The sequence below is a fragment of the Drosophila albomicans genome, chromosome 2R, assembly GCF_009650485.2.
Source record: "Drosophila albomicans strain 15112-1751.03 chromosome 2R, ASM965048v2, whole genome shotgun sequence".
NCBI classification, from domain to species: Eukaryota; Metazoa; Arthropoda; class Insecta; order Diptera; family Drosophilidae; genus Drosophila; species Drosophila albomicans.
In genome coordinates, this window is record NC_047631.2 from 7,574,401 (window position 1) to 7,600,844 (window position 26,444).

Here is a 26,444-nt window from a genome sequence, read left to right on the forward strand (position 1 = left end):
ATTTTTGATATATTTCTCGGATATGGTGGTACTTAAACTGAGTAGCGGGTCAATTTCTTACTTGTTTTAAATTCAAAAGAAGGAAAATATAATCTATAATAAACATTATCGACTCAAAAGTGATGTAAATAAATGAATTCATTCAAAACACAGGTTAGAAACAAATATTATCTAATATTATCTGTACAATTAGTTAGTTGAGTTTTATTTGTACTTTGTCGGTATAAAAAGAATACTTTAATTATTAACTGCAGTTCACTAAATACTTATTGTTACTAAATATGGCAAATTGACACTTAACACATATGTTTCAAATGTCACAAGCAGCTGCCAAAGTTAACACAGTTTGGTTTGGCTTAATTGAATGCCAAAAGCAATTTGTTAGCTGCAATCAGAAGCGTGTGGATGGCTTGTCACTCACTTCAAATCAAATCTTAATACGAATTACAACAGCCGTGAGAAGAACGAGGGATTCCGATTATTACACACATAGTATCTACATCGATCTATGCATAAATATATATATATATATGTATATAGTATGTCAATCACAACCGGTTCGACCACCGTGGACTGTGGAATGTGGAACGAGCTATGCGGCTAGGCTATACGGCATCTGTTAATGCCTCCGATGTGCACGGCTGGGGCATGTTTATTTAATATGCAACTGCGTCATTGCGCAGGCGCAACTGTCAACTACATATGTGTGTTATGTGTGTGTGTGTGCTCGTTGCAAGCATTGGGCAACTACTGGCGATGCCCCATTGCCACATTTCCCAATTCCACGCCTCACGATGCTGCATGTGGGGCCAACACTTATGCTAGTGGCTAACAAGATTTTCGACGTTTAATTATGCTAGACAACAATTAACATTAAATTTATTGCTGTTCATTCATTCAGCTGCAACCTTGGGTCAAGGCTTGATTTGTCATGTTAAGCACAACAAAAAAATGAATAAAATGGCATTAAACATTTGATTTGCTTGTAACCCTTCACTTTCAATCAGACATTCGGAAGTCGTTTAAACTTTCGCTGTTGTGTAATAAACATACAGCAAATGGTAGAATGATATTTAAGATCTTGAAAACAAAACAACAACAAATTTGATAATGCACTTTAGTTAATTAATTTGCTAAACAATACTGCATAGATTCTTTAATATTTATACATTTGTTTTTTTTTACATTTTTTAACAAATTTGAAAATATTTATCAAATATATTTTTATTTGAAAATAATACATTAAAATTTTAAATAAAAATACATTAAAATTTAAAAAAGAAATAAATTCAATTTTTGCAAAAGGTTTTAAAACGAATGAAATATTTTTGAAAATAAATTAAATAATTAAAAAAAATAATATTATTAATAACTTTATTTCAAAAGATAAAACATATATTTTGCAGTAGAAAAGTGATTGTCATTGTATAAATGAATATATATAAAAAGAAATACATATTTCAGAAAAAATGTAATTTTTGTAAAAAAAAAATTGAATTGTTTTCTAAAGTTTATTTGAGAGAATATTTGCACAAATTTTCAATTTAAAAAAATATTTTAGTTTCAGGAAATTAAAGAGTTTTAAGAATAATATGTAATTTTATTCAAAACATTTTTGCAAAGAACAAATATATATTCATATTTGTCAAAAATATCTGTTTCCTAACTCACACTATATTGAAAATTTAACTTACAACTCGTAAAACTTTAATTTTCAAAATTGGCGATATATTTCATTATATAATTCATTAAGAATATTATTGTTATTGCAGTTAGAATCTTTGCAATTACAACTAATTATCAAAAGCAGCTAAGCAGTAATAAAAAAGTGTATACATTTTTGAATGTTGCAAGTGAAATTTTCGCCTAAGCCACAAAATGATGCAATTTGGGTCAAGTAAAAGACGACGCATAAATTAGTTAGCACTTAGAGCAGCAGCTGCTGTTGGTGAAATGATGGTGCTCTGATGATGTTGCTGCTGACCCACAAGTTTTGCAGGCGATAAGATCTTTGTAATTACCTGTAAAATAGTTTGCTGCAGATAAGCAAACAGTAACAGCAGCCAGCTATGGCAAGCGTGAAAATTGCAGCTGTTAAAAATCGAGCCAACAAACGGGATTTAAGACAGAAAGAAGCAAAAAAGAAGAACTCGGGGTTAAGAGGTGCAAACATAAAAGTGTACAAGCATAATTTGTAGAGCAGAAGACGTCTCCTCTCGACTCACAAACCAAAAAGCAAATAGCCAAAGGTAATCAGCTGTCGCGCCGCCGCAACAAAATGACAGACGGACAGACAGACAGACGGACTGAGCGACGGGCGGACAGACGGGACAAAATAATTAGTTTGAATGAGATGCAGCACTTGAGAAAAAAAAAAACAACGTAAAGAGCATCAACAGAGCCATAACAAATAATTATAATAAAGATACATTTGCAGGCAGACAGACAGACAGACAGAGAGACGAGCATTAAGTCCACATTATGCATTCATTTGTGTGCTGAGACAGTCTGAATGCCACACACACACACACACACACAGAGACAAACATAAGAGACAACAAAAAGAATTCGGCACAAATGAAACAAAACTCGCTGACAGAAGCATCCCGAGTGCTGCGCATGCGCAACAATTCAGCCATAGATACTTTTTGTATAGAAATTCCTAGATATGTATGAGAGATAAGCCCACTGAAGATAGAAATGTGCTCTTGACAAAAGAGAAGCATAAATCAAATTTGAATACACCATGGGAGACAGACAAGGAGTAAGAAGTGTGCAATTTCTTTGCTCACATCGAAGTTGGAAATGTTTTTCTTCCATATAATTGAAGTACTTTTCAAAGCACTTGAAATATAGTCAGTAATAATTGCGATATTATCTATGGGTTCTATTAGTTTCGGTTTGCTCATTTGTACGTGACATTTGAAGAGTCACAATAGCAACTACAGATCAAAGATATGAAGTATGCAAAAGTAATGGAAATATTTTGTGTAATTCTTTTTCGTTTAGCATTTTTATTATTACTAAGCTATTCAAATGTTTATCAGTTACATGAGCTACGTGAACACAAAGCTCTTGTAAAAATATTTCAGTCTGCAGCACTTCTGGATTTAGTTTGCCAAGAGACATTGCTGAAGTCAACAAACTTTCTGCTTGGATAGCTCAGCAAGAAAAAGTATCATAGCTTCTTATTTTGCTACATAATTTCTAAAATAGAAATGTAATAGTTGCAGTTTTCTATGCGACATTCGAATATTTTCTATACCCTACCTAAAAAGTATATTTTACCACAAATTTGTGATTTCTTAATACTTTGATCCCTAAGCAACCAGTTTCTTTAATTATAAAATACAGCTACGAAGATAAATACTTCGATGATGTTCGATATGAAAAATATAAACTTACAATACTAATGCACATATTTTCTACAAGTATTTAATTGGATGATTAGGTAATTAAACTTGTTGCTTTGTAGAAAGTATTTTATTTCCGAAACTATATATTTTTAGATCCATGAATGCAATTTAATTTAAATGGGTTCCTCTTATATCATAATAGAAATCCTATCAAACTTAGAAAATATTTACATTTCTTTATTTATTCTACAAACATTTTTAGCGAATGAAAGCGTAAGTTTTATATAGGATAAGTAGTTAATCAAGCTTCTGTGGGACACTTCATTGGCATGTTTTTACAGTAGATACCGTTGCATATTCAGAGTTCAGAGCTCTTGGGACAGGATTTTGTTGTTGCTCTTGGTTATTGTTATGGCCCGGCAACTGTCAACTATCAACTGTGAACTTGGTGTTTATGTTAGGGGTGGAAACGTAGCGACAACACACGCACACGCACTCACACACACTTATTGCCATCGAAAAGTCGAGGAGGGCTGAGCCCAGGTACAACGGAGTAAAATCAAGATCATCATTATGATGTTGTTGATGATCATTATGATCGTGGTAAGGGCAGGTAGCTGTACCTAAGCAGAGAGAGAGGCCAACTAAAGGATCGTTAAGAGATCGGTACAGAGAGAGCGAGAGAGAGTGTGAGAGAGAGGGAGAGAAGTAAGCAGGGTTCGGTGCACTGGCGCAGAACGTGGTTGGGAAAACCGTTTTTCAGTTTTATGAATTATACCAATTGACAATTTCAGGGCAACACAAAAAAAAAGTACAGTCATTGAAGACGCTGAAGCAAAACCGCTGCTGCCTTTTAGGCCTGTTGCATCTCTACCTCCTGGGCCATTGTGGCACCTTTATTGTGTCGCACTTTTCTGTCCATCAATATTAATGCCGCTTGTCAATCAGCCGACACTCGACACTCGACTTGAGTGTAAAAGAAAACGAATGCGAATGCTTCTTTTAAGCAAATGTTCCCCTTTTTAATTCACACACTCGATCATTTTAGAGAGTGCTTGACTTGGCTATCCCTTCTTAACCAGGCCAATAGAGGCAGCATCCATTTAAACTCGATTGCAATCTGACATTTAATTGAAAGAGTTTTTAATGATTTCATTGTTGATCGCTTGATTGTGCACCAATCAAACTCAAATACAAACATTTTTCATTTGTAATGCGATTCAGAATTAATTAGTAATGCGATCATTTTACTTTTCCATGATTTTTTTCAACTGTTCAAATTTTTCTTCATAGAAGTTATATTCACTTTTTAAAGGTTTTTACATTTTAAGTATATTTTGGTAGTAGCTAACTTGAATTTAAATGAAGACTTTTATAATTATTTACCTTTTTCCATTATGTTTAATTTTTAAGACTTCGTTATTTTACAAATTTTAATTCTATTTCCTTTGTTCAATTCCTCTTCGTCACTACAAATCTTAATTGCTTTGGCTGACAATCTGATATATTTTTTACTCTATGGTATATTTTAAATTTAGTACTTGTGCAAATATACTAATATCTCTTTCGTATATTTGTGTGGTATTTTAACTTGCTATATTTTAAGAATACTACCGCACTGTTTTGCTCTTATTTAAAAGTAGTTTTCCTTTTTGTTTTTTTTTATTTATTTATTTATTTATCAGACTTTCAATATTGATATATATTTTTTTTAACTTTATATTTATATATTTTTTATATTTTTATAAAGACTTCAATTATTCTTTGATTCACAATTTGATATTATATTAGTAAATAATCATTATTTAGTTACACCCTTTACCCTCTACTTATTTTATATTTAATTTATTTAAAATTGTAAGTTTCTAAATACAATTAGCTTGATTCCAAGTAAATTTCGAAATGTTCCACCGGAGTTGCGAATATTTTCACTGTTTAATTATTATTCGAAAATGTGTTGAACAGAATTCGCTGTGGCATTTGCATTCGCATTCTTGGGGCAGGCAAATTTCAAAATATGTATGCCACAACAAATTCCAGTTGTCCGTCAAGCGGCAGCCCGTTTACGGTTTAGTTCTTCCTCAAGTGGAGCTCCCCAGGCCGAGTCTCAGTCTCAGTCTCAGTCGCAGACACAATAACAAATAACAAGGCAGCGTAGAAAGAGATTTTCGCAATGCTTCAAAAGCAACTCGAAGCTGTGGGTAATGTGAGACGTGTGTGTGTGTGTTGTGTGTTGAGTGTGTGGAATGTGCGGGAAGAGACTTGGCCACACTTGAGAGCCAGTTGAAGGCTGCGAGCGGGGCGGGGAGGGGCGGTGCGGGTCGGACAGCCGATGGGAACAAGCAACATCCATGAATTGCATGCTGGACAATTGCATGAGGGCGTCGTCGTCGTCGTCGTTTTATGCAATTCTTCCACTTGTGGCACAGAGAAACAGAGACAGAGACTCTCTGCTTAGGTCGACTCGGTGTTGTTGGTCTACAACTTTCTCACACAAAATGTGCGCTAAGTAGATTTATCCAAGTGCATGAAACCGCACACACAACATGCAAATAAAGTAGAACAATACACACACACACACACATACGGGTTGTATCTGTGTGTGTGTGTTTGTCGTCAATTCGAATGGGGACTCGACAATAGCTCACACTGCGAGCGCAAACAAAACTCATGGGCAAACATTCAGCTCAAAATCACGGTCAGAGGCGGTGGAAGCAGCGAAAAACGAAAAAGCGAAAAAGCGTAAAAAGCGAAAAACAAGTTTAGCTTTTTAGCTGTTGGCGCATTCGATTTGCGAAACGGGTTTACTTCTATATCTACACACATACAAATGCGACAACGTTGGCTCGAGGGGCGGCCAAGCTTCGCTGGGCGTGGCACTGACCGCACTAAATCAATGCAAATGTCTAATCCATTTCCAGCCTCCCCTTCGTCGTCGTCTTCTACCTTGGCACATTTTTCATCGCTTTTTGTTTGCCGCAAACTTTTCATTTGCTTTCTTCGCAGCACAAACATTTTGCAAATTTCTGCTTTTAATCCAAAATGTCAACATTCGTCCGCACTCCGACTCCGGAAGCAAGCATTATGATTTATCTGTGATCTGTGATCTGTGACAGCGTCCGGTTTGCAACAATATTTGCCGGACAGCTTAGAATCGCAAATTCAAAGTAGAGCAACTGTGACGTATTATTAGAGCTCTTAAAGACCAATTTTGAAACGTTTCCGTTAGTAATGAAATTATTGCAGAACTCACTGCATCCGCAGATTTTGATAAAGTACGATTATTTGAGCGCAATCTTTTAAAACTTCAATTCAATATTATAATACACATTTCTATAATAAAATTATACCCTTGGGATCAATAAATGTTTACTTCTATGGCATATCTAAATGGATCTCAATTATTTATCGCCCATTCACACATTCCCCGCCAAAGTTTGCGTTTAGAATTATAAATAGTTTCATTTCCTCAACTCAAATAACAAGAAATTGCTCTCGCTTTTCATAGTGAATGGGAATTCAATTTGATCGAGATTTCAATTCCCTTACAGCATAGAACAAGAAAATATAACGCAGCTGCGGCAACAGCAGCAGTAAAAAGCTCCAATTTCCAGCTTAACCATAATAAACTATAATTTGTGCAAAACAAACGATACAGATACCCAATATGAATGCGAATCGAGGAACATGCAAAGGCATGAAATACACAAAAGCCAGTCGACGAAAGCGAAAGTAAACAAAAAGGCCAAAAAAGGAGGAGAACGAACCGAACTCTGGGCGTACAAAAGCCAAAAATAAACATTCACAGAGTTTGAGACTCAGACTCCAATTACGAATTGCAAAATAGCCTCGCATAAAGAGGAAAAAAAACGGAAAAAAAAGATTGCGTGGAAACAAGAGGATGGTCTAAATGTGGGGGCCAAAAGTAAAATGCCTCACTGCACAACAATGCCAAGAAGATCGTATGCAAAATTCGCACAAAGAAGTATAGTATGGTAAATAAAAAGTATGTCAAGTCGTATAAAATAAATGATACCATCTCTATAATGTCAACGATTGTCTCTTTATATAGAGAAGAGCTATCAAGAGAAGGAAATTTTGAGTTAAAATAAGAATTAGATGATATAGCAAATATACTTTACATACAAATATTATTATGGTGTAAGAAAAGATTTTTAAATTATATTTTCAAATTTTTAGCGAAAATAAATTTAATAACTTCGAATTTTTGTCATAAATGATGGAAATATCGAAATAAATTATAACATAAACAAATAAACATAACACAAAAATTCGAATTTGAAGTAATTGCATCGAGTCTATTTTTGTTGACAGCTGCATTCAAGTCAAGGGCTACGCATCTCTTTTTGTGCACACACACTCAAATAAATACAAATATGTAATGTACAAATTTGTCAATATAGAAAGTGCCGCCCTCATTAGATTTCTCTGTTTATCAATGAGTCAATATTTGATTTGAGCCTATGCTCTGTGTCGTAATTAGATTAACTGGCACCTGTAACTACACACACACACACACACACACATATAGCGCAACGCAGAGGTGTATGTGCGTGCTAGTTTCGTCTCTTTCTGCCTCTTTGGTTTTGGTTGGGATCAGTCGGCCTACATTTCCCCATACGCCTTTGCACTTGTTTTGCTTTTTTGCCTTTGCCTTTTGAGTTTGTTTTTACTTTTTTATTTATTTTGCGCACCTTCTTGGAAACAATGTTTTTGATGTTTTGTTTACCGTATTTGGAACACGTTTTCTTATCATGTGCATTCTATGTTATTTTATGGGCCAATACTACTTTGAGTTTTATCTGTTCCCATTTTCAAAATATTTTTTTTTACTTTTTCGATAAGGTAAATATGGGGTAAAGTATTGATTAAAAGTGTTCTAAGATTACAGTCACAATGAGAGCACAAAACTCAAAAGATATGAAATAATGTTAATGTTGCCATATTGTGAGCTTTCAGTTACAGTTTTTTCGAGTAAACTAAGCTCATTTTGAAGTCAATGCTTTGCAGTGACTCATGCAGCGAACCGAAAAAGTACAAAGTTCAATTTGCCATGAAAAAAAGCAAAGCAAACAAAACGCAAGGCGCCAAAATGGAGCTGCAAATTGGCGTAGAAAAAAATAAAAGCAAAACCGCAACAACAAAAAACAGGCTCGCTGCATAAGTGTAGTTGTTCTTGTTGCTGTGACGGCTGCGAAGGTGGTGGGCAAGACAACAGAACACTCACACACATAGACTGCATAACAGAGGCAATAGGCAATAGCAATAAGCAGTACAATGACCGAAAGTAGCTAAAAAACAAATGCGCGCGCCATACTGAAAACAAAAACGTAGCTTGGAAAACGTAGTAGAATTAAATAAGTAGTATGTAAAAGCCAATCTACTAAGTAAGTGTGTGCACTTATAAACCTGTTGTCAAAGAGAATAGCAAGACACCAACAACAACAGTAACAACAACTAGCTTGAGAGCTGCACTAAAAATTCCAATCTTCCAGTCGACGTCGCGCCGGCGCTCGGCTCCAATAGAGTGAGTCCGAAAGCACTCGCGAGGCGCGAGCAGCGACGACGACGGCGGCGGCTGCGCTCAACTGAAAAACAGGTATAGCTTGTGTTTGTGCTTGTGTGCGTGAGGGTGTGCATGCGTGTGTGAGTGAGTGGAGACTTGGCCCCAGCAACATCTTCAAAACGAAACGGCAGAGCAAAATGTACGATGCGATAACCGTACGAAGGTGAACAGCAAAAGTAAAGCAGCAAAACAGAACAGAGAAGAAGAGAAACGAAGACAGTAAGAAACAACAACAATGAATGTCGACGCACCCTTTTCTTATTGTGTTGTTGCTGCTCTCTTGTGTGTAGATTTTGAAGCGCAAAACCACATCCGAATTAACATCGCGTCTTTTTACCTATGCAGATGGAGAACTAACAACAAAAGCAACTATGTGAGTGCGAGCGAATAGGCAAATATAGCGGGTGGCGTCCGACATTCTCCAACCAACCAACCAACCAACAACAACACTAAAGAGAATAAAACGAAGCAAAATATGCGATGCCATTGGAATGCATTGCTGTTGTTGTTGCCGTTGTCGCTGCTAAGCCGGACATGGCAATTGTTGCTTATTTGTTTGATTTTTAAAGAGAGCGCTTAATTAAGCGCAACAAACAGATTAATTGCAAATACACATAATTCATGTATTACTCACCTATTTGGCACGTTTTGCCGTGTGATTTAAATCCAAAAGAACACGTTTATTATAATCCCAGCATAAAGAAAGAAACACATTCAACAATTTTTTCAAATTCAATTTTTCACTATTCACCACTTGTAAAAAAGCGAATTTGCTGCTTAATTAAATTAACGCAGCAATTAAATATTTGTTAACTTCGTTGTTGTTGCACATTTTGACACGGCGCAGATCGCGCAGAATGCAAAATACAATTTTATTTGTTAAAAACGGAAAAGAAAGAGCAACTTTATTTTGCCAACACTTGTTTTGCACTGTAAATAATTACACATATATTATTTTAAATTTAATGCAAAATACGCATGTGCACAACACTTTTACACTTGTTGCGTTGTTGCTGCTGCTGTTGTTGTTGTTGCGATGTTGATGTTGCAATTATTTTCTTGGAAACTCAACGAATTTGTGAAACGAACAAAGCGCGAACGACGCGCGTAGCACATTTGAAAGCGACGACGACTGAATTGGAACTCAAAGCGGATAGCGAAACGAAACGCAATGCAAGCGAGACGAATCAAAACACAAAGCGAAATAACAAAAAGATCTATCGATAACGCATTAATGTTACTGTTAAGTAACAGAGACTGCAAAATGTATTTAATGTAAACAGTGCCACATAACAAATGAAACTGTCAATTATACAGTGCTGTTATTGCCACTGTTATCATAAATACCAGTGGCTGTTCATAAGTGTTAACATTTCGATTACAAAAACAACAGCTTCTGTAAATAAGTTTTATTGTAACTATTTTCAAATGTAAATTGTACAAACTTAAATCTAGTAATACAAATTTGTATATACAAATGCATTGAGCAAGGTAATTAACTTAAAGTGCTTTCTGTTAAAAGTATGATATCGATTTTTGCATTTACGTCAATCGAGTAGTTCTAGTCGATTGCTATTTTAACACATGAAAACAAATGATTAGCAACACAAAACACTTGGAGAATTATTTTCTCTATATTTCCATAACAAATAATATATAAATAAAAGCCTATTGGCCTGCTCAAACTGTGCTTGTGCTTATTAACGGGCTACGCGTCGCGGTAATCAAAACCGTTGCTAATATACAGTGTAAAAGTATTTTTAAATAATTGACTTAAAAAGTCGAATAAAATGCAATAAAATGATTGAAATCAAAGCAAAATTAGTGCGTGCAGATTCCGCAATCTATGCGACGGGCGAATGTGTCGAGTGTTTAATAGAGTTCACCCACAAAACTTTTGCCGAGTCAACGGATCGAAATGCCAACACAACAAAGTAAACAAAGTTGAATTATACTTAAGACTCTTGTGGTAATGGGGTATACTATGTTTATGGCAACTCAAAATACAAGTTACAAGAATTATACCCGGTATTCTTAGAGTAAAAGGGTATTATGTGTTTGCACAAACTTAAACAGGCAAAAGCCGATTTTGTATTCTTGAGATACTCAAATATAATGAGATAATATAGTTAGTATTATATATATTCTATTGTTATACATTAGCATCAATATTTTAATTCGTCTTAAATTATTAAAAATGATGAATTTAATTAATCATTATTGTTTATTAAGCTAGGACGTAAACCAAAGAAATTACTGCAATCAGTGCTTATCAAAGACACGAACCAGTTGTAGCTTTCCAACATAAGCAAAATATTATTTCAAGCTGTCTAATAAACTTTGGTAGTTACTTTTTACTCGTGCATTAGTTTTATTTGTATACCGGGTATTTGACAATTGAGCACACTCTATTATCCCTTTTAAATGAACTACAAAATGCCTAACTATTTTATTTGTAGCTTGGAGAATCTGGCCTGGGCTTCGGTGCAGTTGCATTGCTATCGCAAAACTAGCTACAGTACGCCTTCGAATGACAAGACCGCCGAGCTGACCGAGCTCATTGGACGTACAGCGTTGGATGCAGTAACTCAAGCGCCAGGCGAAGTCATTGTAACCACCAAGCCGAAGATTCTCTTTTGCGATCTAAAGCTGCAGCCGGGCGAGACCAAGATGTGTAAGAGCGAACCAGTAATCCCTTGATTAAATAACAATATATAACTAATAAATCCCTTCCCACTCTATAGATTTCTTCAATGAGATGGTGCCACGCGACGGTCCGCCAACATATCGTGGTCATGACATTCGGTATTTCTACAAGATCACCATTGCCACACAGCGCGTAAAGTCGAAGGTACAGACGCTAACGGTCCCCATCCGTGTGCTGCCCATTCCATTGATAGCAAGACCGGATGAATTGCCTGTCACGGTGGAGACGAATGAGGAGCTGGCGCCGACGAATCCGTTTTTGGAGAAGCGCGAGATCAGCGAACTGGAAATCAGCTGGCATCACTTAAAGGTGATTATTTATCAAATTTCACATTTTTGGGCTAATCAATGTTTGTCAAGAAACGCATTAAATAGCTACTTATGGTTTGTGTCTTCGATAAGCAAAGGTTGAAGTGCAAGCTATGATGGCCTAACTTAACTTTGCGACATACTAAAAGATTAGTATCTACATTTTAAACAAAATAGGTCGAGTTCGCTCTGCTGCAAAATGAAATGAACTTAAATTAATGGAATATCCTTCCTTCCTTTCGTGTTCGGGCCTAAACTTATATTTCCTGCAACTGTGACTAATATAAATTTACATATTTTGCTGTATTTACAGAATGTGACTGCGAGGCGCGCTCCAAAGTTCTACAGAATCTCGAACAAACGAGGATTCGTGGGACGCTTTTGCTTGTTTAAGCCCGCCTACAAGCTGGGCGAGGATATTGTGGGCAGTCTGGACTTTGGCAACTGTCAGGTGCGTTGCGTGCAGTTCTCCGTGAAGCTGCAGCAACAGGAGCTGCCCATTAGACCACAACCAGATGCATTGCAACCCGCAACACCAAGCGATGATGTATCCTCACTGAACTCTTTTGATATGGCGAGCATTGCTAGCGGCATTGCTGTGGATAATCTGCACAAGTCGGAAACATCGGGCAGTGCACGCAACAAGGATGAGCATGTACCTACTGGCAAACTGAGCACGATTTCCACCTCGCATCAGGTTCGATTAGTCAATGTCAATTTATGTCCGAAAACTAACATTTTAGGGTTTTTTCTGCAGGTTTGTTATGCAACGCTGCAGACGCAAGTTGTGGTTCCCATTCCACTGCATGTGACACCCACGTTTCGCACGGATCTGGTGGATGTTAAGTGGCGGCTGCACTTCGAGTTCGTCACCAGCGTCATGATGGACTTTGGCACTCCAAATCCAGTCGCGGGGGAGTTGAAAGCGCCCGCGGAGCTACCTGTTGAAACCATGGTGTGGAATTTGCCGGTCACTATTTATGCGGCGAATCCTTTGCAGATTTATGCGCCAAATCAAACGTATAATCTCTTGATTAAGTGATGACTAGAAAAATGTTTGTAAATAAAGCAATTATGATTCACATGATGCACTGGTTTAAATTATTCCATCATTCCATCGATACTGATATCGACAACAATTTTCTATTCAACAACAATCAACTTTTGATATTAATATTGAAAATAACTAAGTCGTCATATTTTGTGTGTTTCAAAAGTAAATAAATTTAATTCAAGTTATCAGCGATAACTGACAGTTAATAAATCGTTAATGTTAATGATACTGTTAAGTGTATATTATCGAGAACAACTCAACAGAAATTTATCGATAATTCAGTAAACTAACTATTATTCATTACTGACATTTTAAATTTAGCAAAGACAACATTGCTAACACGCCGCAATTATTAATTTTTATGTTTGTTGACGACTTAATCATATTTGCCATAATCGATAGTTAACTGTTAATAGCAGATCAGTAACAGACACTGTTAAGTTAAATGTTAAAGCATTGTTATCGTTAAACACGTACAAAAAATAACAAAAAGAACAACTCAAAACGGAAATAGAAAAAATTATAAATAAGTGATAACATCATGTACCAAGAATATCTCAATCAATTACAATCCTCGCTGTTTCCCATGAGCTCAGATCAGCTCAAGGAACTGCTGAACAATGACGACAAACTCGATGACAAAGTTGACGAAGTGCTCGACTCACTGAAAACACAAAAAGTGCGAGTCTTTGAAGAGAATCGCAATAGAGCCGAAAAGAACATTGAAAAGGAGCCACAGATTATTGAGCTGCGCAGCAAACTGGCCGAGCTCACCGAAGAGGGACGCACCAGTTGTGCTGCCGTTCAGGAGTTGCTTACACAGATCAAGGAGAAGAGTGGCGGGGTCAATCAAGAGACAGCGCTGGCCCTGCTTCAAACATCTGCGTCAGAGAGCGAAGAGAAGACCGAGGAATGCGTAAAGAAGTTCACAGACAACGAGATCAATGTGGAGACATTCCTTGAAGAGTTTCTCAGCAGTCGTCGAATGATGCATCTGCGTAAACTGAAGGCCGAAAAGATGCAGGAACTGATACGGAAGCAGTCGCAGCCGCAGCCACAACGTTCCAGCAACATACCAGCTGGAATGCCAGCCTATGGAAATCTGCCTGGCCCCGCTGGAAGTGGCTTCTATCCAGGCAATGTGCCATACCCGATGATGGGTATGCCGATGCCGATGCCGCCGCCGCCGTCGCGACCATATTGAGGAGTTTTCATAGTATTAGTAATTTTGGAGATGCTGCCATAGCAAATGACTCATCAAGTGCTTTGTTTATGTTTCCATTTGATATCACACACGAGTAAATAATAAAGATTCAGGCTTATCGAGTTAAAAACTTTTTGTGTGTGTTTATTTGTTTAAAATGTTCAATATTGCATTTGTTTTTGTTGTTGTTTTTAAGTACATAGGCGGTTTCACAATTTTCTCATTTCTTCATAAAAACTATACACTATGATATACGTTTTATAATTAATTCAAAATTAATATTACAATGTGTGTGTGTTTGTGTGTGGTGAGAGAAATGAGTTTATAAATTATACTATAGCATTACAGTTGATAGTATTTGAAAAAAGAGGCGGCTAATGTTAAATGAAGCCAAAGGCTAAGCGGCATGTAATATATATTTATAATTATAACTTTAGGCTTAGTTTTTAGAGTGAGTTTTGTATGTGGTTTCCACTAAAAATGTATTAGTAAGGTTTTTCATTTTCTTTGTTTTAGAAGGAAGAAAGGATTGTGCTGGATGTGTGTGTGTGTGTATATGTGATTGCTTCTTAACGAAATCTCCTGATTTCCAATTTCAATTTCACTTTTTCTTGCTTTGCAGTTTTTCCATTATTTTCAGTTACTTTTGTTTTTGTGTTTCCTCTTTAAGAACTGTTAGTCTTTTGAATTCCAACGCTTCGTGTGTATACAATATATATATATATATATATATGTATGTCTATATCCTCATATCGTCTCGTGCATATATCATATAGTATATATACAAAATGTTTTAATAGTATATAAAATATGTTTCAACTTTTTCTCCTATTTCTCGACACTTTAAAAGCTTTGCTGTTGTTCTTGTTGTTGCTATCCAAAAATATATGTGTATATATATAAATATATGAATCGATGATGGAATCGGGTATTGGATCTCCTCCTCTGTCGCTCGACTTTGATAGCGCCATCATGACGAACCGAATTCTCGCATCCATTTCTCATATTTATCCAAGTCCGCCCGGGACACGCTTTTATTGCAGCGACTGATGGCCTCATTAAAGTCCTTCTCCGACACCGGCAGATCCACCTCCTCAGTGGCCAGCTGTCGTATTTGTTCCGGCGTCAATCCGGCGATCTTGCGTCGCATGGACATCATGCTAGCCTCCCTGTCAATTAAAGAAATTAGAATCAAAATTAGAAATCTGGCTTATCTTGAAACTAGAGTTGACAATTTAGATATTTCTTCGTCAAATCTAGCTGTTTTTAAAAGTGAATTATAGTTTCTCAAAATCTATCAGCTCTTTTTAAAAGTGAATTACAGTTTCTCAAAATAAATCAGCTATTTCTTAAATTATTTAATTATAAACAATTCGATCATTTGTTTGTGAACATTAACAGACTCGTCGCATACTCAAGAACAGAGCTGTTAAACGGGGTGACGTCATCTACATTAAATTGATTCTTTAATAACTTCTATTCTATTCTATTACAATCTATTAAAATTTCAGAAATCAATATTATTCATATTCAAATTAAAATAAAAAAAATCAACATATTGTCTTCCATGTTTAGGGTTTAAATTTCGATTTGTGAAATTACAAGCATAACAACTGTCATCTATAAAAATCGCATCTCTATTTGCTATAGTCTCTAAGATCTAGGTATTCATAGAGATGTGCAGACATCGTTATATTTTACTAATTTAATTCTTTTCCTTTTTTAAGCTAGTTTTTAATTTCTACTGAGCTGCATCTTAAATCTAGCTATATATTGTTAAAGTACTTTAGCTGATTTTAATAAAAATATAGATTTTTTTAAAGTTATTTCCCAACACTTAGCTATAACTTTAGATGTCCGTTCGATAAGAAAACAAATTTACCTGCACACATTGGTAATATCAGCTCCAGAGTAGCCCTCCAGCTGATTGGCCACATAATTGAGATCCACGCTATCGTCGACCTTCACCTCACGCAAATTGATCTTGAGCAGCGCCTCGCGCCCCTCATCCGTTGGCAGTGGTATGTAGATGCGTTTCTCGAGACGGCGACGCAACGCCTCATCAATGTCCCAGGGAAAATTGGTGGCAGCCAGCACCATGACAACCTTTGCCTGTTCCTCCCCACCGCCCACGCCATCCATTTGCACCAGCAGCTCGGATTTGACGCGTCGCGATGCCTCGTGCTCCGACTCGGAGCCACGTCGCGAGCACAGCGAATCGATCTCGTCAATGAAAATGGTGCTGGGCGCATAGAATCGTGCCATCTCGAACAGCAGTCGCACCATCTTTTCCGATTCGCCGCGATACTTGGACGTGAGTGTTGCGGAGCTGACATTGAAGAAAGTAGTGCCACATTCGGTGGCCACCGCCTTGGCCAGCATTGTCTTGCCGGTACCAGGCGGACCCACCATCAAAACACCCTTCCATGGACGGCGAATACCCTGCAAAAGATTTGAAAGTTGAGAAATGAATCGAGATAATAACAAAAATACTCTTTAGCGTTCATAAATTACGTTGATTATTAAATACCTAATTTATTATATGATCACTATATACTATACTATATTCTAGCACATCAATTATAATTCAACGATTATATCTCGATTAGATTCAGATAAGAGACTACTGATATTCTACATTGAGTCAATATTATATAAAATATCTAATTAAGACCATCTGCGATTTTATCATGACTAAATTGTCACGACTATAATAAAAGTATTAAATAAAGAAAACACATTTGTACTTGATAAAAGTCAATAAAGATAATTTAACTGAAGCGCCAGCGAACTTAAGATGATTAATAAAGGTAAATAATATTTAATGACTAACTGCAAGTCTATTGTGTAGCAATAAGATAAAAATAATGATGCTAGAAATATATTATCTTGGAATTCGATGTGGTTTAATGATGCTCGTCAATTACGTAAGCAGTAAATATGTCAGCTACTTAAAATTATATTCTCTAATGTTAAGTCACATTTTCTATATCTACTTGAAAAAAAAGAAACAGTTCAGGGCATACAATTTAAATATTTAAAATAAATCTTTAAAATTGATAGTATTTTATTCGCAACTCAAAAATCTCAAATCAATTGTTGATCTCAGCGCACTAGAATTTATACACATCGTTTATCTTTAATACACCTCAACATCAACCTCAACATTGATCATTTAGGCTAACTTCCGTTTAAGCTTTAAATCCTAGGCTAACTGAAAAACACTTAAATAAACATCTCCTGAACTATTCAACTTAAATCTCTTTCAACTCCAGCTAAAAACTCAATTTAATCCCTGAATATATTTTATGTACTGCTAAATTTGCTGAACCCACTGTGCAAAGATAAGGAAACCAAAGTAGCTGTGAATAATGATTCATTTAAGGGGCCAGGTAATTAAGCTGATGACGCACCTTGAAGTAGTCGGGCATCAACATGGGCAGCACAACGGCTTCCTCGAGCAGCCGCTTGGCATCGTGCAGATCAGCAATGTCGCTCCAGCGCACCTTTGGATCCTTTTGCAGTATATCACGTTCTAGGATAATGGAAGGAATGAATTAGATTAGTTGAATTAGAAAGGATGAATTGTGGACTTCACCAAGTATGTCCACGAGTTCCGCTTCGATGTGATTGTTGGGCTGAAATTTGCGTTCCTCCTCGCTGGATTGTTGTTCGCTGGCATCGCCACCTTCGCCTGAGGTGCCATTGCTGCCTCCCGTTGCCGTGGCCTCGTCATCTTTGCCTTCGTTGTTGTTATTATTATTATTATTGTTATTTGAGGTGGACAATTTGCGACCGCCCAGACGACCATTGGCAGCTCCTCCACGCGATGTAGATGCCGAGTTGCGTGCGTTGCCACGCCCCCCAGCACCTGCAGCACCTGGACCATTACGAGTGGTGCTCTGTGGGATTGTGCTGGGCCGGCCGCTGCTTGATTGGGGGGCTGCTGAAGTGCGTCGACTATTGGCGGTGCTGGTGGCGCGTCGTCCCACCGTTTGAATGGACGGCGGCGGTTTCGGTGGTCCCCAGACATCTGGATCTTTGGGTGGCGGTGTCCAGATGTCGGATCGGGCTTGAACCAGGCAGCGGGATCTTTGTTCACATTGCTCTCTTCGCTGAGCTGCGTGCGCAGCTTGTGGGCAAATTTGTTCGTCTGCAGATCTAGCGAGATGTCTTGCAGTGTGCGTTGTATGGCCTTGATTTTAGCATGCTCTTGATTGATCTGCTGGTTTATCTGCAATTAATAAAGAGAGAGGGATTAGAAGGCACATTTAAGGGAGAAAGAGGACAACTCACCATGTTCCATTTGCCCTTGCGCATGGGATCCACGGTGCTCTTCAGCAGGCGCGCCAACATACCCTGTAAATTGATTATCAGCGATGTGGAACTGGATTATGTACTATACAAAATTTACCTGCAAGCCCTCGTAGTAAATGCAGGCAGAATCGTAGTTGCCCGTTAAAGCCATGTCGCGTGCTAATTTGGCATTCTCGCATATTTCTTCAATTGTAGTTTTGGCCATTACGGTCATTCCTACGCAAGTGGTTGTCTTTTGCTTGCCACCTCGCAGTAACTGCTCTCGAATAAATAAATAAAGGGGGGAGAACAGGTTGTTGTCATTGTAACCAAAAACGAAACAAAGATTAATGCCAATTAAAGTCATAGGCATTCTGCTTCTTCTTCTACTTTGATTTGTTGTTGTTGCTCAAGTGCGTGAGCTGCTCTATGCTCTATGCTTACAATCTACTGCTGCTTCTTTTTCTACTTAACGTAGTGGTGTTGCTAAAGTGCGTGAGCGGTACTCTTGTTAGCCTTTGCTCTCTCTATGCGCTCTCTATGCTTACAAGTTACTGTTGTTTCTTCCACTTATATGCAGTGTTGCCAACTTGGCTATTTTCTAGCCAGATTTGGCTATTTTGCATGACCTAAAACTAGAAACCACTCAATTTTGCTAGAGCCTGTTATGTTGGCTATTTCACAAAAAAAATTTGCTATTTTTTAGCTATTTTAAATTATTTGTAATATTTGATAATATTTATTTATTTAAAGTCGACTAAAAAAAAGTGGACCTTCAAATTTAATTTTCGGAAATCGTATATTGGCAATAGAGACGTTGTTTGTGGCTATCAATATATATACACCACGCTTACCGCCCAGCGTGACCGAATTGTGTATTTTAAATACTAAAATATTATTTACCTCTTTGTAGCTTTTGGGTACTTGGTATTTTCTCAACATCGTTTCGCGCTCGCAATGCTACCATCTCTAATTCAAATTCACTGATTATTGTGTTTATGCGGTTGTTTCTTAAATTGTATAGACAAAAAGTTCGCGATGCTTAGTTGGAGGATCCCCAACTTAATGACTGTATTGCAAAAGATTTAACTAACAAATCAAAAGCACTTTGCAAATATTGCAAATGCACATTAAATGCAAAGTTGTGGGACTTGAAATCGCCCGTTGAAACTAAAAAACACAAGGCAAACCTTGAAGTACGGCGAGGTAACCAAACAATAGAGTTTCCCAAAACATCTACAGAGACATTCTCAAAGGAATCTCTGCTTGTTTGTGGCTCAACATTGTTCAATCAGTTCGGTTGACCACCTTAATAATTTGTGCGCGCAAATCTTTAAGGAAAGCGAGATAAAAATTCATCGAACAATGTGCATGGCAGTTATAAAAAATGTGCTGTCGCCACATTTCCAGGAATGTCTGCAAAACGACATGCAAAATTTAAAATTTAGCTTATTGATTGATGAATCGACAGATATAAGCTTTACAAAAATACTTGATGAGTTTACCGCATTTTTCTAATATATTGGTTCCGAGGAGGTGGAAATTGCGCAAGTTTTAAACAATTTGCTTATCGAGGAAGAATCATTAGATTTGTACACTGAATGTACAAAAATATAAGATTTTATTATTGAAACCTAACGGCTATTTTAATTTACTATTTTTTAAGAAATCTTGCTATTTTTGGCTATTTTTTTGTGCTTTCACTGCTATAAACGACCACTAAGAGTTGGCAACACTGCTTATATGTTGATGTGGTGTTGCTCTCTTTAGTCTTTGGTCTCTCTCTGTGCTTGATGTTGTTTCTTCCTTGTTGGTTGTTGCTTAAGCTGCACTCTCTATGCTAGCGTTCTACTGCTACTTCTTGCACTTTACTTTGCTTTGTTATTGTTTAAGTGCGTAAGCTGCGCTCTCTCTAGCCGTGCCTCTCACTCTCTCTATACTGTCATGACAATTGTCGTTATATGTCTCTCGTCACACACAATAGAACGGAAGCAACGCAGCGGCTTTGTCACTCACTCATGCACGCACACAAGCTCACTTACATGCATTCACATACGTGGAGACAATCAGGCACTCGCACTAACCCTACCGCAGGTAGAAAATGGAAAGTGAGTAGAGCAGCCGCGCGTAGTGCCAGTCTCAAAATAACCGAAAATAATAAAAGAAGATAGCAATGGCAACGACCGAAGACAGCTACAACAACAACTACACAACACTAGGCAAGTGCGCTAATTATAAGCACAATTGTTCGCTGCTCGCTGCTGTCACCAAATTTAAAACTGCGACGCGCTCCCATTTCCGAGTCGTGCAACGTTCCAACATGAATCCAAATCAGAATCCGATTGGGAAAATGTAATAAAATTATTATAAACCTTGCGGCGCTGACAAATAAGGCGCTTGACCTTGTTGAGTCGTCGTCGCTGGGGCTTTTGAATAATTCTTTCAAGTCAACGACGTTAAAACGTTGTATGCAAAAAAAAAAACCAACACACGCGCGCTCTCAAAACACACAAGCACACACACGTACACAAGAACAAGCAAAGAAAAAACAGAGCTCAAATTTCCGCGGCGTTTAAGTTTCGTCAGACACACACATACACATACATACATTGTCTTGAGTAGCAGTTAATTGCACATCAAATGCTCGACTTTTAATACAATTTACTTTAATTAGAGACTTGTTGTTATTCAGATTGCACTTCCACTTGCATCTTAAGCCATTTTTTCTTGTTTTTTTTTTTGTATTTTGTATGCGCTACGTGGGGGCGTCAGCAGCGACGTCGACGTCATTTTTATCTATGCTTTTGTTTTATGACCATAGTACTTACGGTTATGGACATTAGTACACTGGCTTTGTTACACGGCTTTACAAACTTAAAGTGTGTCAAAAACAATATTTGATTAAATTTTAAACTGATGCGCTAGCTTAATACAAACGGCTGCAGCGCTTCTTCGGCGATTGTTGTTGCTTAATACTAAAGCAATGTGACCCCACTATTACAAATAAAAAATATTACATTTTACGTTGAGAAAATAAGCCAAAATATACTATTTTACGGCGACTTATTACTACCACATCTACACTTATTAAAGTATTCATTCAAAATCCTTATTGAAATATTGAAAACAAAAATAAGAATAAATATGCATTAACAAATTGTTACAAAATTGCAAACATAAGCTTGAATCAACCAGATTATTAGTTTGTTGTTAGTATAATTTTTAAAGTGTAATAATTTATGGTCACACCGACGAGACGTAAAGTAGAGATGGAATCAGCAAACTAAAATTGTTAGACGATAGTTAGTCTGGTATCGTAACTGCTAAGAACAAATTTTGCCTAATTCATAAAAAGTCATATATCTTTGATATGATCAATATATTTGATGATATAGCATGGTTTGAATGTAAAGTATACTTGGGGTTTTTACGTCAAAGTTAGATTGTGATACAAAGTCTCATATGTTGGATGTCCGTCAAGCGATTGACAGTGTATAGATCTCCCATTTCGAAATAGAGATAACGAGGAAGGCGACAGCACTGACTAACCAAATCGCTGTTGCTTACATTTTGGCTTAAGTTATTTGTTAAATTTAGTGCTTACGCTAGCAACGGCGGCAAACATGACAACGCCCACGCGTGCAACATTGGAGAAGGCTCTGAAAAGCGATGCCAAGGTGCAAGCAGCCGCCACACAAATTGCAAATGGTAAGCTAAATGTGGAGAACCACAATCAGCTGTTTTTGCCCAACAACAAATTTCTTTGTGTTCCCTTCTCGCAGAACTCAATGGCGGCACGTACAACATTTCGGACCTCGCCGAGCAGCTGGGCTTTGCCCTAACATCCTCGGACACCGCCGAACGTGTAGCCGGCACAAATCTCTTGTCCGCTGTACTAAATGCATTGCCCAACGATCTGCTGAATGCAAAACAATTAGAATTCCTGACGACATTCTACACGGATCGTTTACGCGATCATCACAATGTTATGCCGGCCATTATCGATGGCCTCAGTGCCTTGGTGCGCATGAAGGAGCTGCCTCCGGCGAATGTGACCCAGCTGCTTCAAGCGTTCTTCCAGTACACAACATGCCAATCGCAGACGCGCGGCGATCGCACTAAGATCTTCAACATGCTCGAATACCTCACACTGCATTTCCAACCAGGTGAGTTTAGTGTTTTTCTATATTACGGAAAGCTTATCGTGATTCTTACTCTCCGTTGCAGAGCTAGTCAAAATGTCTGGCGACTTTCTGTATGGTCTGATCAATTCCATTGATGGCGAGCGTGATCCACGCAATCTGGACATCATATTTGGCTTTATGCCCGAGTTTATTGCAAGATATCCATTGCTGCACTTGGCTGAAGAAATGTTTGAAATCTTCGCCTGCTATTTTCCCATCGATTTCACTCGTAGCAAGGAGGATCCGGAGGCCATAACACGCGACGCTCTCGCCGAGAAATTGACCAATTGCCTTGTGGCCAGCGAACAGTTTGCCGAATGGATTGTGGCTCTGGCAGTCGAGAAGCTGGACAGCGAACTGCTTGTGGCCAAATTGGATTCCATTGAGCTGCTGGTAAGTAGTATTTATTATTCTATCGCTAATTCCTAATCCATTCCCTGCTTTGACAGCATCAAGCAGCGCTCCAATTTTCACCAGCTGCGCTGGAACCGCATTTCGATCAAATCTGGCAGGCACTCAAGGCTGAGAACATTTCCGGGCTCTGAGAATGACAATGTGGTGCGCTGTGCACTAAAGACGCTCGCCGAGCTGCTAAAGAGTGCCGCCAAGGAGCCAAGAATCAGTCATAATTATCAGACCATCGTGTTGGGCGTGGTGCTCACCCATTTGACCGACATTCATCAGCGCTTGTTTCACCCGGCCTCGGCCATTGCCATGATGTGTGTGTCCGGCGATGCAGCGTTTGCCGGTGACAAGATTCTCAACACATTTCAGCTGAAGCTGCAGTCATCACAGCCGCTGAGTTTGGAGCGCGATGAGCAGCGCATACGTTTCTATCACATCATCTCGCAGGTCTACAAGCTAGCCGGATTGCGGAATGTACTCCAGCAATTGGACACGGCGATTGTGTTGCCGCTGCAGGACGATGTCATTGCCGCTTTGCGGCTATGCGAGCGCGACGATTTTGATGAAAAACAACAGGATCTGGAGCTGCAGCGTGCCGCATTGGCGGTGCTCTGCGAATGCGCTCCGGTGCTGAGCGAGACTCAGCGTGCGTTGGTCTATAAGGCGCTGGTGCAGTTGATCAGTCATCCGACGATTGATTTAAATTTTAAGCCGCTCACCGTTAGTTTGGGTGCCTTGCAGCCTGTTGAGTTGCAGTCAAATTTCATTGACGTTTGCATGCGTAACTTTGACATCTTTGCGGAGTTCATCAAGCGCAAGATTTATGACAATCTATTGCCATTGCTGCCGCAGGTGGCATTCACCCAACGCATTCTCGAACTAGTGATGAAGCAAGTGTTTAGCGCCACGGCCGCAGACCCAGTGCGTCTGCTGGCCTTGGAGGCGCTCAACTCGCTGTTGAAGCAGGAGGATCAACGCTTTGTTGTGGAGCTGCAGCAGCAGTCCAATTTGCTGCACAAGCTCATCGAGCTGGCTCAGCAAACAACGCCATTGACTGAGGCATCGCTGGAGCAAATTGCCGGTGCCCTAAGCCTCATCATGCAGCAACTCCCGCTGTCGGAGCAGAGCGCCATTGTAAGCGAATATTTACCGGGATTACAGCTGCAGCTGGAGGCGCATCTGTTTGTGGCCAAGGGACTGTTAGGGTACTTGCACAAAGACATTGCCATGGATGATCATTTCGAACGACTGCTCAATGACCTGACCCAGTTGTCCCTGAGCTCGGACAATGAGCAGTTGCGTGAGACTGCGCATCATTTGCTCTGCAGCCTCGTCAATAAAATGGACAACACGAAAGCGAATCGTGAGCAAGTGAAACGCATTACAGATCGACTGAAGAAAGCACTAAAAGAGGGCGATAAACGCGCTGTTGATCTGTTGGCTTGGATAGCAAAGGGTCTGGTCGTAGCCGGCTTCGAGGAGGCCGCTGACATTGTTGGCGATGTGAGTAGAAAACAATTGAAGAGCTCCTCTCGTTGCATGCTAATCTTAAGCTGTTTCTTTTAGCTATCGGATCTGCTAGAGCATCCCACGCTGAGTAGTGCCGCAGCCTTGGCCTTTGATGTCATTGCTGCCGAGTTTCCGGAGCTGGATTTGCCCGTGGTCAAATACTTGTATAAGCAGAAATTCTTTCACACCATCATGAATAAGTTGGGCTCGAAGTTGGGCAGCTATTGTGAGCACCATATGAAGGCATTCATCTATGTGCTCAAGGAGACGCCACATTCGGTAATTAAGCTCAACATCAAGCAGCTGGGACCGCTGCTATTCAAGACACTGGACGATGCGCACAAGGACTCACACTCGCTGTGCACTGTGCTGCAGATTTGCGAGAGTTTTGTCCAGCAGAAGGATGCGTATTTCCAGGCACACCTCGGACACCTTATACCCAGTTGCCTTAAGCTGACCAAGCTGAACAAGGACCTCAACATGGTGAGTCCTCCCGCAAATGCTGCTCTGCAGTTTAATTGTAAACTCTCTTCGCTTACAGCAAGTGCGAATTGCAGCGCTGCAACTGGTCCTCGATATCACCACATATCCAACGTATGTGTTATTACCGCACAAACAGGATGTGACATTGGCACTGGCCCCTGCTCTGGACGATCCGAAGCGTCTGGTACGGAATGTGGCCGTGACAGCTCGCAATGCCTGGTATCTTGTGGGCGCACCCGGCGGAGAGGATTAGCGGGTGGCCAATGAAATTGTTATTAGCGTTAAATCATTTGAACAACTGACTAATCCCCAAACAAAAAACAACAAAGAAAATAAAACTCAACGCACAATTGTTGATCAAACACTTTCACTTTATGTCTGTTAACTAGTAGGGATGATCGCACTGGGAGCGCGCCATGAGGGCGCACTTCTGAGCACGCTGAACGATATCGGGACAGCGACGTTTCCTCATGAAGCGGCAGTCCTGAAAGTAGCCCTCGTTGCGTGGAAATCCGTGCGTAAAGTCCTGAAACGTGAGCAGCCCCAATCCCCAGATTTTTCCGCCACGAAACTCACCCTCATACTTCATGCCATCCGAGCGCCAGAAAATGCCATTGCCATGGAACCAGCCCTGATGGAATTCTCCCTCATATCTGAAGAGTGTGTATAATGTTTATTCCAATAATTCAGCCTAAATCCCTTCACTCACTTGGCGCCGTCGGGAAACCAAAGACAACCCAGACCTTGGCTAAGTCCCTCCTGGAATTGACCATCGTAACGTGTGCCGTCGGCAAATTGCAGATGTCCAATGCCATGCTTCTGTCCACGTTGATTCCATTCGCCAATGTAACGACTCGCATCCTCGTAACGCCAACCACCCACCTTGACAGCACCCGCACTATACTGACCCTGTCCCGAACCCTGTCCTTGGCCCGGGTACTGATGATGTTGCTGCTGCTGTTGCTGTTGCTGATGTTGATTCTCAATGCGGGCCGTCGTCACGCCCACGCTGCTCACTAGGATTTATATGATTGCAGCTGGATGTATGCAACAGTCTCAGTCCCACTTACTGTCATCATCGTAATCATCCATGGCCATTGCTCCTGACTCGACTATTTGCTTTCCCTTCTTCTGTTTTGCCTTGTATTGTTTTGGGTACTGCACTTGACGCGTTTCAATCAGCTACTGAGTTCGCATAGTGCTCAGCAAATAAATGCATTTTCTCTGGCTTCCATTCCGCGGCCCTGGTCTAAATCTAATTAGCATGTTGACCCATTGCACATTGGTTTCAAATCTTGGATCTTAATGCAGTTAACATATTTATTAACTTTATTTTCATTGTATTAATCGA

The 26,444-nt window shown here is 39.1% G+C and overlaps 6 protein-coding genes across 13 annotated transcripts in view; 3 read left to right on the forward strand and 3 right to left on the reverse strand.

The window, feature by feature from the left end:
- The window catches only part of LOC117576667 (afadin), a 62,567-nt gene extending 52,477 nt beyond the window's left edge, over positions 1 to 10,090 (reverse strand). For 4 of the 8 annotated variants that reach the window (XM_034261644.2, XM_034261643.2, XM_034261639.2 and 1 more), the window contains exon 1: positions 9,578 to 10,082. The gene's annotated coding sequence lies outside the window, so the exon portion shown is untranslated. Of the gene's footprint in view, positions 1 to 9,577 lie in introns of all 8 variants that reach the window. The other 4 variants (XM_034261642.2, XM_034261641.2, XM_034261649.2 and 1 more) reach the window with 3 other exon arrangements.
- Positions 10,091 to 10,534: 444 nt separating this feature from the next.
- LOC117575880 (RAB6A-GEF complex partner protein 2) lies at positions 10,535 to 13,056 on the forward strand. The gene is made up of 5 exons (XM_034260317.2): positions 10,535 to 10,877; positions 11,403 to 11,617; positions 11,688 to 11,959; positions 12,272 to 12,655; positions 12,716 to 13,056. Exons 1-5 carry the CDS (start codon positions 10,744 to 10,746, stop codon positions 12,998 to 13,000), a joined length of 1,290 nt encoding a protein of 429 aa, XP_034116208.2. The 5' UTR covers positions 10,535 to 10,743; the 3' UTR covers positions 13,001 to 13,056.
- A 384-nt stretch (positions 13,057 to 13,440) lies between these two features.
- LOC117574660 (vacuolar protein sorting-associated protein 37B) lies at positions 13,441 to 14,346 on the forward strand. The gene has a single exon (XM_034258564.2). It carries the CDS (start codon positions 13,554 to 13,556, stop codon positions 14,214 to 14,216), a length of 663 nt encoding a protein of 220 aa, XP_034114455.2. The 5' UTR covers positions 13,441 to 13,553; the 3' UTR covers positions 14,217 to 14,346.
- On the reverse strand, positions 14,332 to 21,491 carry LOC117574658 (katanin p60 ATPase-containing subunit A-like 1). The gene is given in 8 exon segments (XM_034258562.2): positions 14,332 to 15,385; positions 16,099 to 16,658; positions 17,630 to 17,751; positions 17,815 to 18,279; positions 18,282 to 18,450; positions 18,513 to 18,575; positions 18,631 to 18,789; positions 21,341 to 21,491. Coding segments are annotated over 8 exon segments (1,749 nt in total). The 5' UTR covers positions 21,353 to 21,491; the 3' UTR covers positions 14,332 to 15,186.
- Positions 21,492 to 21,957: 466 nt separating this feature from the next.
- Positions 21,958 to 25,463, forward strand: LOC117574703 (MMS19 nucleotide excision repair protein). Its single transcript, XM_034258615.2, is given in 7 exon segments — positions 21,958 to 22,220; positions 22,295 to 22,678; positions 22,740 to 23,089; positions 23,146 to 23,223; positions 23,225 to 24,604; positions 24,668 to 25,093; positions 25,152 to 25,463. Coding segments are annotated over 7 exon segments (2,898 nt in total). The 5' UTR covers positions 21,958 to 22,135; the 3' UTR covers positions 25,347 to 25,463.
- Positions 25,444 to 26,282, reverse strand: LOC117574704 (MORN repeat-containing protein 4 homolog). Its single transcript, XM_034258616.2, has 3 exons — positions 26,164 to 26,282; positions 25,803 to 26,109; positions 25,444 to 25,746 (listed from the first exon to the last, which is right to left on the reverse strand). Exons 1-3 carry the CDS (start codon positions 26,189 to 26,191, stop codon positions 25,479 to 25,481), a joined length of 603 nt encoding a protein of 200 aa, XP_034114507.1. The 5' UTR covers positions 26,192 to 26,282; the 3' UTR covers positions 25,444 to 25,478.
- Between the last annotated feature and the right edge of the window lie 162 nt (positions 26,283 to 26,444).